The 10,752-nt window shown below is 37.6% G+C and overlaps 1 protein-coding gene across 1 annotated transcript in view; it reads left to right on the top strand.

Annotated features, from left to right (window-relative positions):
* The window catches only part of LOC107083523 (mannosyl-oligosaccharide 1,2-alpha-mannosidase IA-like), a 187,300-nt gene that overhangs the window by 96,310 nt on the left and 80,238 nt on the right, over positions 1 to 10,752 (top strand). Inside the window, exon 4 of the mRNA XM_015372830.1 lies at positions 4,737 to 4,817. Within this exon, the coding sequence (XP_015228316.1) occupies positions 4,737 to 4,817 (81 nt within the window). The remainder of the gene's footprint in view (positions 1 to 4,736; positions 4,818 to 10,752) is intronic.

The raw sequence follows: 10,752 nt of genomic DNA, 5'->3' as shown, positions 1-10,752 counted from the left end.
TTTTATAAATGGTATTGAAAGTAGATATTTTTCTGGCCTTGTGGAGCTCTAATTTGATGTAAGGTTAATAAACTCAAATTTATAAGTATCTCCCATATTTAAAGTGCCCAAATTACTTTACAAGGCCATGAATTTAAAAAATCCATACAAAAAAAACATGAAAAATATCAACAAGAGAGAAACAAAACGGAGACAAAAACACCAAAAATAACAAGTAGAAGGAAAGAAAACACTAATTATAAAAAAAACAGTTCTGCTCTAATGGGATTGAAAGGGTATTTTAGCCTAATTATTTCTTTTTTCGTTCTGGTTACCTTTATGTGATGGAAGCAGACACTAAATAGACAAAGGTAGAGAGAGGAATGATCTGCACCAATGGACTAATGGTCTGTGCCTGGAAGCTGAACCGAGCCCTTCGTCCACATCATGCACCACAACGCAAAACTATTTGTTTTCAAAGGAACTTAAAAACCATTCAGGGTAGTAACTTTAATACAGGAATCAGAGATTTTTCTAGAGTTTGGAAGCAAAAAACTCAACTCACCCTTATTTATACAGCCCTTTAACACAACCACAGTGACATCAAAGTGCCGTAAATACTAAGTAAAGTAAACGGAGACCACCTTCTCCTCAGTTTACAAGGTGAGTCCTTGGAACGTCTAAAAGCAGCATGATGCTGTAGTTTTAGATTCTCGCTTTTTCTTTCCTTTGCAATCAACTTTTTAATCAAATCCTAACAATATCTAGAATTTTAAGGGAGTAATGTGCTTTAATCAACATGTGCAACATTAGCTGCTTTTGTCTTAAAAGAAGGGCCACCTGTTTGGCATCTGTTTAGAGATTGACCTCCACAACAAAGCACATTATAGCTGCGTTCCTGAGTGTCTTTGTGACTCAATCAGCAGCACATTAACAATGATTATTGGGTTTACTGACTTTATTACTCTTAAGGTGGAATTAGCTTCTGGACAGTTTAATATGGCCTTGTTCTTTATCTAGAAGAACAACAGATAAAGTGATCAGTCTCTTGTGACGGCCTCTAAACGACCTGATCAGATTTTACTGTCATTTTATCAGAGCAGAAGCTTGGTGACCTTTTAGATCAAATTCTTTATTTTTAGTTGGACTATTAACTTGTTGGCTCTCCTGTATACATAAAATCACTCTCTGCCTGGAAATATCCATGCTTAGTCAGTTCCCAGCTTTGTCAGCAATGGCCAAAATGTTGCAACATCAGGAGACTTGACTTCCTTCCTGCCAAATTTTTCAAGGGAGATGATTTCAAACAAATACTGACTGAAAGGGTCATTGCCCAACGGTCCAAAGATGCAGTAGCTGCTGGCGTCCTATGCATAAATAACTGCAGCAAACGGTTAGGATAGTAAATATATACATACAGGACAGCGGGCTTTTAAAAATCAACTTGCTCCTCATTAGAGTAGACTGAGTTTGCAAGACTTTTGCCGTTTTTATTTAAGACGAATTAACCACACTGTCAACGTCTTTCGTTCAGTGGTTAAGTCTTAGAGAAAAGTGAAGGGAGATGTTTTTTTCAGGCCCATTATTTGTTTTTCTCACAGGACAGCCTATTGTCATATCTCTGTTTGGCAGCAGCGGCTTATGAGAGCTGTCAGTCGAGCTCAAATACTTCATCTGACTCAAAAATCTGTTCAGCAAAACTCAATTTTCTGCCCCTGTGACAAGTACTATGACAACTGCTATTTTGGGATGTGCTGTTATTGTTGTCTGGGAAGATGGGCATTGTTATTTTGTAGATATGGGTCACTTAATCTCTGTCATATAGAGGAGTATTTTGGATCGGGAGGGTTTTGGGGGAGGTATTACAGCTGTTTAACAGATAGCAGGGATTTCAACATGTTATAAACCAGCCCTGTGGTCAAATAATGTGTGAATTATTTACTTTCCTCATATAAACCGACCCAAACTAAACAATGCATATTTGATTAAAAACAGTATTTCTGTAAACGGCTACAGTCCAGAACCACTCAGCTATATGCCGACACCAACCCGTCTTTTTTGCTTTATTCCAATTCTGCCAGAAATGTGTTTAAAGCTAATTGAAGTGGTCAGTATGTAACCAGTAGTTAGGGTTGTGTAAACAAAAGCCATATATTAAACCCAGCAGCAATGACGCCACATAATTTTTTTAATCCTTATTGGGAAAGATAAATAATAATACTTATTTCCTAACAGTCATGAGCAGTCGTAAAGTGGTTTTATGAGAAGCAGAGGGTATGTTACACTGTGTAAGGAGAGTAGCTATGGCAAAACATGGTTTTACTCAGTTAAAACAAAGACAACATGATTAACTTTGTGTTTTAAACCATATTTATCCTCTATACTGACACAAGAAAAAACTGTAATATCGACTAAAACAATTAGCTGACCAATGTATTGGCCTATCTCTAATGTGAGCCTTCATTTTTGCTTCATTTTTGATATTTGTACAAGTTCATTTCTGATGCCCGGCTGAAGCATCTTTCCTGCTCTAGCTGCGCCGTTAAAGAGTGGGTCTGATGCGCGTAGGTCGGAGCTAACCAATCCTCTCTTTGCCTGTAACAATGGCAGATGAAATCGAGAGTCCCTTCGCTTATTTTAATTAGTGTTGCGCCGATGCCATTTCTTGGCCCCTATACCCGATACCTGGCTGTGCACATCGGCCATGTGTCTGCAGATGTATATGATGAACTGCATACTATTTGGATGTAAAATAATTGCCATCCTGGCATTGTCAAGCTGCTGCCTACCTTTGTGAAAAAGGAAAAAGACTAATTCAAAGTGAATCCAGTAGAACTTTTTATTGCCTACCTGGAATGGGTGGAATTAGTTGAATAAACTTTTGGCTCTCAAAATGGTATCGGTACCCTATTTGTTGGTATTCGCCGATACCGATACCACCATTTTATTCCTGGACCAAGGCCCGGTACTGGTATCGGTATCGGTGCAACACTAATTTTAAGGAATAATGCTACGTTCAGACCGCAGGGGCTTGAAGCAGCAAAAAGCTCCTGCTGCTTAATTTTTAATGCTTTTTCGCATTAAGCTCAGACGTCCAGTAATGCGTGTTCAGATGCGTCTGGTGCTTCTGCTGCTCATTTGTGTTCAATGGCAGAGAGCGGCCTTGCTATATTTGCTGTTATAAGTGGGTAAAACATAGTTTAACTTGTTTTTAAGTGAGAAAGTCTACCTAAAAACATGGTCTGTGCAGTCATTTCATCAAGAGCACAATCCTGCCTTCAAATATAATTTAATTCGGAGCCTGTCCTCGGAAATAGCGTTCAACTGCAGCCTCTGGCCCGGTCACCTCTTTGCGGTTTTCCGCTACTGTTCGCGGCAGCTGGAGGGCATTTTTCATGTATATTATCCAAACTGCAGTCACCAGAATAATAAAATCGAACATATTTTACCAGCAGGTTTTGACATTTTAGGTTAATTTAGGCGCTAATAAACTGTTTCAGAGGAGTGATCATAGCGAACTGCATCAGCAGTGCTGTGTCTGTCTTCCTGCCAGCTCCCAGATTAGGTTCTCTGATTGGTTGATGTGGCGCATCACATGCATCAGAAGCGGCTGAGTTGAGAAGATCGGACGTTTTCAGATCACCAGACAGGGAAAGCTGAGCTCAGTTTTCGGCCGCAAAGCATTTTCCTGGTGTCGTTTTGGTCTTAAAGTAAAAATAATTCAGCCCTGTTAAACTTTTTTATGCTTGTAAAGAACAGCTGGCAATGATGCCTGACAAAATACATCAAAGTAAAAAAAAAACTCAGATTCCAGTGGCTCCTGTGATGTTACAAAAGTTTTTATTTTGATGGACGACAGAAGTTTTGTGCCAATAATAATCTATTTAGATCGACAATTCCTCTAGTTGCAAGCAGTAGGTGTGCACCTCTATAAAACCTTAAATTCACAGAGGGCCTCCGGTTGGCATTGGGGGGCCCAGATCTAACTTTTTTTATTTCCGATATGAATATTGCAGCTTAGAGTATTAACTGATTCCAAGGTGCGCAAATCATACTTTTATGACTGATTTTGTAGCGTTTAATACTGAAACAGGCTGGATTAGTTGATATTACTCAAAAAGAGAACAACAGTCATCAATAGTAGGCATGAGAACAACCGGACCATTTATCATTTTATCAGTCTATGTTGGAGAATTTGGATGCAGGCTGATATATTCCAATATTTTCCTTTAGGAAATAAAGTTTAAAAGGTAAATAAAGCCCTGAAATATCAGGATTAATGGGTTTACTGTGCTTGATGACTGATCCAATTCCATTCGTGAACAAGCCAAACTCCACTAAAACTAGAAATAATAAACATTTTTTGGAACTACATGTTCATTAGGCAGTCAGACGTTGCTATTTTTGTATACAGAATTATCAGGTGTGAAAACAAACTAAAAGACTAATCTGCATAAATCTAAAGCTGAACCAACAGCATAGGATAGTGTTTCCTGCACAGAGTCAGCTTATTACTGCCACCCACTGGACTGAAGGTACAGTGCATTTATTCTTAGGCTGATTTAAATATTTACTCAACTTTCAGAGTAATGAGAACAGCAGGCTGGTGAATTCCTCGGGATTACCCAGATTATAATTGTCTGTTTTCCAAAGGGAATTTCTAATGCTCTGTTTATACTTCATTCTCTGATAGTAGGAATAGAAATGACTATTGTTTTGTTTTCTCATATTATGTTTTTTCCTTCTATTTTATGCAGAATGCAGAGGTGTCTGTGTTTGAGGTGAACATCAGGTTTGTGGGAGGCCTGCTGTCTGCCTACTACCTGTCTGGGAAAGAGGTAAGAAATCTGCTGCCTTGTCATCCTGTCTGTTATTTATAGGCTGAATCTAACAGATGTCTGTGAAGGTGTTATGGACTGTGTTGGTCCTTTTTGGTCTCAGAAGATAAAACTTTTTTTCTTCTAAAGTCTTGTTGCTGATAAACATTTAACCAGAAAGACCTTTTATACCCAGATTAATCCGGATTCTAATTCAGCCAATGAATAGCTCATAGAGCCAATGAGTGAATTTGATGTTGAAGATGAGATCTGCGGAGTAAGGCAGTAAGAGCTTTACCTACAGTGCTGAGCAAGAGGGAATTCTGCTGCAAAAATGTCTCATCTCATTAATTATATGATTTAGTCCCTTGATGAATAGTGAGGCTGCTCCATAGGCCCGTTCTCTCCTTAGATGCTTAAAAAGCTGAAACCTCAGAGAAAGGAGATAAGAAGGCTTCTTTAAATTTCTCTTCTGGTCCGAGCTTTTTTGACTAGGTTTTTCTTTCACATACATGATTAATTTTGTTCATTGTTATTAAAAACAAAGTCTGGAAAACTCTGGATTAAGGATAAAAAAAGAAAGCCAACTGGCAAAATGTTGGTGTTTCCAGACTTCACTCTTTGTCCCATTGCATCCTTAACGTCCGTCCATCAGTCCATCCGTCCTTCCGTCCGTCCATCTTTCCAGCTGTCCGTCAATCCATCCATCAGTCCATTAGTCCGTTCATCCATCCGTTGTCCATCTTTCCTTCTGTCCATCAATCCTTCTATCAGTCCATCCATCCATCCACCCGTCCATCCAACCTAACATCTGTCTGTTCATCCATCCATCCCTCCATCTCTGTCCATACGTCCATCAGTCCATACGTCCTTCCCTCCGTCCATCTGTCCCTCCATCCATCCATCAGTCCATTAGTCCGTTCATCCATCCGTCCACCCGTCCATCCAACCTAACATCTGTCTGTCCATCCACTCATCCATCCACCCACTCGTCCATCTATCCGTCATTCATCCACTCATCCATCCATCCATCCATCCACTCATCCATCCATCCATTCATCCATCCGCTCATCCATCCATCCACCTGTCCGCCTGTCGATCCATCCAAACGTCCGTCCATCCATCCATTCATTTCCATCCATTCATTCGTCCGTCTATCCATTTTCCAACTCATCTGTCGTCCATTCATTCATTCACTCATCGTCCATCCATCCATCCATCCATCCATCCATCCATCCATCCATCCATCCATCCATCCATCCATCCATCATGGCTCACTTTTCCAAAACAAAACAAATAACACCCCATAGGAAGTGCAGCTCTTGTCATCGTTCTCTTTTTAAGCTCCTTGTTTTCTTGACTCACATAAACACGTTAATATAAACTAAACCTTATCCTCATGGTCCATGAAACTGACATCTGAGGCTTAGTGATTCTTCATTAGTAAACAAAACGGTGAAAGTTGGTGTTACCCTGAGGGCAAAAATAGTTTAAGGCTAAAAAAATCTCCATATCCTGTAAGAAGTGATGCGAGGTTTGTAGAATAAACCTGACTTTAATACACCAGGAGAAACATCATTTGTCACCAAAAGAATGATCACTGTAGCCTCATAACCACACAGAGAGAGAAAAAGAAATGTAGCTTTAATACAAAGAAGCGGAACAGATGCCCTCTGCATTACCTGATACCTACCACTCCTGAACCCACTTCTGTATTCCACCATGACCTCTTTGCATTTAATTGAAATAAAGAAAAATTATTAGAGCTTCCTTTCATTCCTTTCAATATCAAAATAAGCAATGGCCAGTAAAAATAGAATATATCAGCATTCAAAGGCCTCAGATGCAGTTTTTAAATAAATAAATGGACAATTTTTTTTTCCAAAGGGCTGTGAGGGGCTTGAAACTAAACTCCCTTATTCCCAGTTTAAATCTGATAAACTGCATTGATTTTTATCTCTTGCTAGTTACAGTAAACATTACAGCAGGAGAATAAAAAAGTGAGCCACCAGTCTGACAGCTGGATCTTCGTATTCATATCTTAAGTCAATCTTTAGAAGAACAGCAAAGCAAAAGTCTTATCATTTTACCTTAAATCAAAATCTCTTTGTTTTTGTGTGTAGAAACATCTTTGATGTATTTTGGATCTGTTGTAAACTCCATTAATGCAGAGGCTGCTAATGCCGGTGATTTTCAGAAGGAGCTTTCATTACTACCTTTGTCCAAAAGACAAAAACGGAGCCAACGGAGCAAGGGGTGTAATGCTATACAAAAAAAACAACAATAAAAAACAGGGATAGGTATATATTTGAATTTTCAGGTCAAGGGCTGCTGTTTAAAGGTCTTAGGTTTGATTCCCTGCCTCCGGTCTTCCTGCGTGCTGTTTTCATGTCCTCTCCATGGATGTGTGGGTTCTCTCTGGATATTTGGGAATACATTAAATTATTCTGTATCATTCTGATTCAATAATTTATTGCTCCTTTTTTGGGCTTAAAAAAGCAGACCTCTGGCTATATAAGCACATTGCCTCAGAGGAGATTATAGAATTTGTTTTTTACTAATAATCAGTTAACAAATTCAGTGGAAACTGTCTTCAGTGGTGCACTGATACACGGTTGTAGCACATTTTTTCAAGACTAAAGCTAATTTTCCTAAAATTTCTGGTAAGAAATGACCAAAAGTGTGAAGAACAAACTTAATTATTCAGTATTTGCCTTTTTCATGTTAGCAGGCCTTTGGTAAAGCCTATGAAATAATACTTTGATTAAAAATAAAGAAATGTATTTATTTGCCAGGAAACTGTGAAGATTTAAAAATTTTATGCACTTGATATAAAAACAGGCAACATTTCGATTTTTTTTGTCAGCAGTTCTTTTTGTTCCTGAATGAGATTCATTCATTTCAGGTTCATTGTGCTTTTCATCAGAGCCCTGAGCAGTTCCCTACCTCCAGCTGCAGGTTAGGGTCCCCTGAAGGATGGTGGAGGTAGATAAACGGCTGATAGGTGGCCTTGGAGGGCTGAGAGGTTTTGATTGAGAAGATGACGGACGGCGTCTGGGTTTGTGGCGCTGAATGAAAGCCGACATGGGGCAGGAGCACTGCTGGGTTCTGCTGCAGGCGGTAAAAGAACATCAGTGTCAGTTGATTTCAGTAAAGGATGGGTTGCAGACATTAAAGGAATAAAATGAGCTTACGCTGCAAAACACTCCATCAAATTTAAAGCCACTACTGGAGATAATTACAGTGACAAGTCAGGGAAGATATGGAGAATAAAACTTATTCATTCATAAAATAAATATGATTGTTTAGATCAACTGATGTGACAGAAAGCAATATTTTACTTTAACCATACTTACTTAATTAAGACATAATTTCTATAGAAAGCAATACATATACATAAAATAACTTCTGCGAAATCATTATTGATATTTAGGTAAACTGTTATGTGAAAAAAAATATTTAATAAAAAATAAGATATTAATAAGTGAGGAAGTTTTCCCATGTTGGATTAATCTTACAGCCAACCATTTCACTGATTTTAGAAACAGGAATGATCAACAGATAAACACATCAGGGTCAAATTACATAATGCCTGCTCTTCTTAATGGAGTTTCTTTGGATTTATTTTGTGAATCTCAAAGCAGCAACATTTAAATAGTATACCGTTTCAGCTAAACATCACCCATTTTATCTGACAGTTGATCAAGTTTCATTAACCTTTTATCCCATGATAAATGGCACTTTGCAGGCCCTCCGGTCCACTTTTGAGGTTATGTTTTTTCTTTGTTTGCTGCAAAGTCCTCCCGGGTTTTAAAGCTTAGTTTACCTGCTTCACAGAAAACCACCAGTAATTTAATGTTGCCTGCAGTGTTAGTTTGTTTCCTACTGTAAAATGAAGTTAAAGAAAGTTCATAAGGTAATTTAAAAACCCAATAAGCTAAGTAGAAAAGCTAAAAAACTAATTAAAAGAGTAAAACATGTGTAAAGAACCTAAACTGGTCTAGGTGTTCAGAAACAACAGCTTCTACATAGTCGTCTTAAGAGAGTTTTTACCTGCCTGTTTGGCAGTAGGCCTTAGCTAACAGTTCAAACACATTAATGATATGCAAAAATGAATGCGATTAGTGGTTCTAGGGCTGCAACTAATGATTATTTTGCAAACTGATTAATCTGTTGATTATATTTTTGATTAATCAATTAATAATCGGATAGCCCAAGATTCTTTCAAGAAGACATTTTATGAATTTAAAACAGATAAAGCTGAAACTTTTGCACTTGAGGAGTTCTGAATAGAGCATATTGACAGACTGAAAAGTGTTTTTTTTGTGTCTAAAATACAAAATGTTTATATATTTTTTAACAATTTTTGTATAATTACTGCTCTAAGTGGGCTGCTCTGCCGGCTAAAGGCACAAAGATTATTTCAATAATCGATTCATCAGGATTTATTGTTTCAGCCGTAAGTGGTTGCCTAACTTTTCTCGGTGGGCCCTCCTTTAATTCATAACAGGTTGCACCACCCTCCAAACCAATCTTCTCAGCAGTTCATCAAAGTAAAGTCAACTGTTGTAAGCCAAAAATCATTAGAATAAACTACAATCTCCTTTAAATCACAAAAATACCACTTTCAAAGTGTCATTATTTTCAGTTTAACTTTGTTTTATATTCCAACAGAATTCAACATTGCTATTAATGTATATTTATATTATCTACCTCTAAAATGTGTTCATTTATCCCATTCATTTCTACCAGTCCTCTTCCTGTAATTACACTGAGCCCCCCCTAAGTGGTGCACCTCTACTTTGGAAACCACTGGGTTAAAGTGACAGTATAACAGTAAAAGTTAATCATTTAAGACGCGTTGTGTCTCTTCCCATTCAAAGTTAATATGAGCCTGTTTGAGGAGCTGTTTAAACCTGAAATGTCCACAGAGAAAACCAACTGACTCCTGAGCGAAGAGAATAACTCTGTGACCTTAGACAATATTCAGCCTCTTGACATTGTTGTGTTCAGAATTTAAATTGTACTCATTAGAGATATGAGGTTTGGACAACATTAGAGCCACTCGACAAACTCCACAACGGGAAGGAGAAATAAAAGTATTGACATTCAAATTCTGTTTCATTAAGTCGCTTCAATTATACAATTCAAACATAAAAGGAGCAGGAGGAATGCTTTGTTATTAGACAGAGCCGAGAGTTTAGTGATTTAATTAGAAAGGTTTAAAAGGACGAGACGCCGCTTTTAATATTTGACTGTTGAACCACTTTTCTCTAAGTTTTAGAAATTATAAACAAGATAAGAAATGTAGGTGTGATTTTAAGCTTGACTGTTTTCTTTTCCCATTTTAAATGGCCTATGATGGTTTATGCACTAATGTAACTCAAGTAGTTTTCTGTAAGGATAATAGTCAACAAACTATCTTTTATATCATGATATTATCTAAAATTCCAAACTGTCTTTGTTACAGTAATGTAAAAGGTGTTCAGCCTCAGTTATCCGCCTTGGGTTTAGGTCCATTTGTCTTACTAAATTCTGCATAACTATTTATATTGGGATTCACATTCATACCTGTGGCCTTTATGGCCACTAGATGCTCTTTTTTTTGTTGGAAGAGTAAAGGTTGCTTAATGCTACAATGGAGTATTAGGGCCAGGCTAGAGACCTTTTTTTTTTTTTTTCTATTTCGAGAATAAAGTCGTACAACTATGAGAATAAAGTCGCAACAAGAATAATCATAAAATTCCGAGAATAAAGTCGTAACATTCTAAGAATAAAGTCGTAACATTCTAAGAATAAAGTCGTAACATTACGAGAATGAAGTTGTAACATTACGAGAATGAAGTTGTAACATTACGAGAATGAAGTCGTAACATTACGAGAATGAAGTCGTAACATTACGAGAATGAAGTCGTAACATTACGAGAATGAAGTCGTAACATTACGAGAATGAAGT

Source organism: Cyprinodon variegatus, unplaced genomic scaffold, assembly GCF_000732505.1.
Source record: "Cyprinodon variegatus isolate N-32 unplaced genomic scaffold, C_variegatus-1.0 Scaffold76, whole genome shotgun sequence".
Lineage (NCBI taxonomy): Eukaryota > Metazoa > Chordata > Actinopteri > Cyprinodontiformes > Cyprinodontidae > Cyprinodon > Cyprinodon variegatus.
This window is presented reverse-complemented; position numbering and strand designations above follow the sequence as displayed.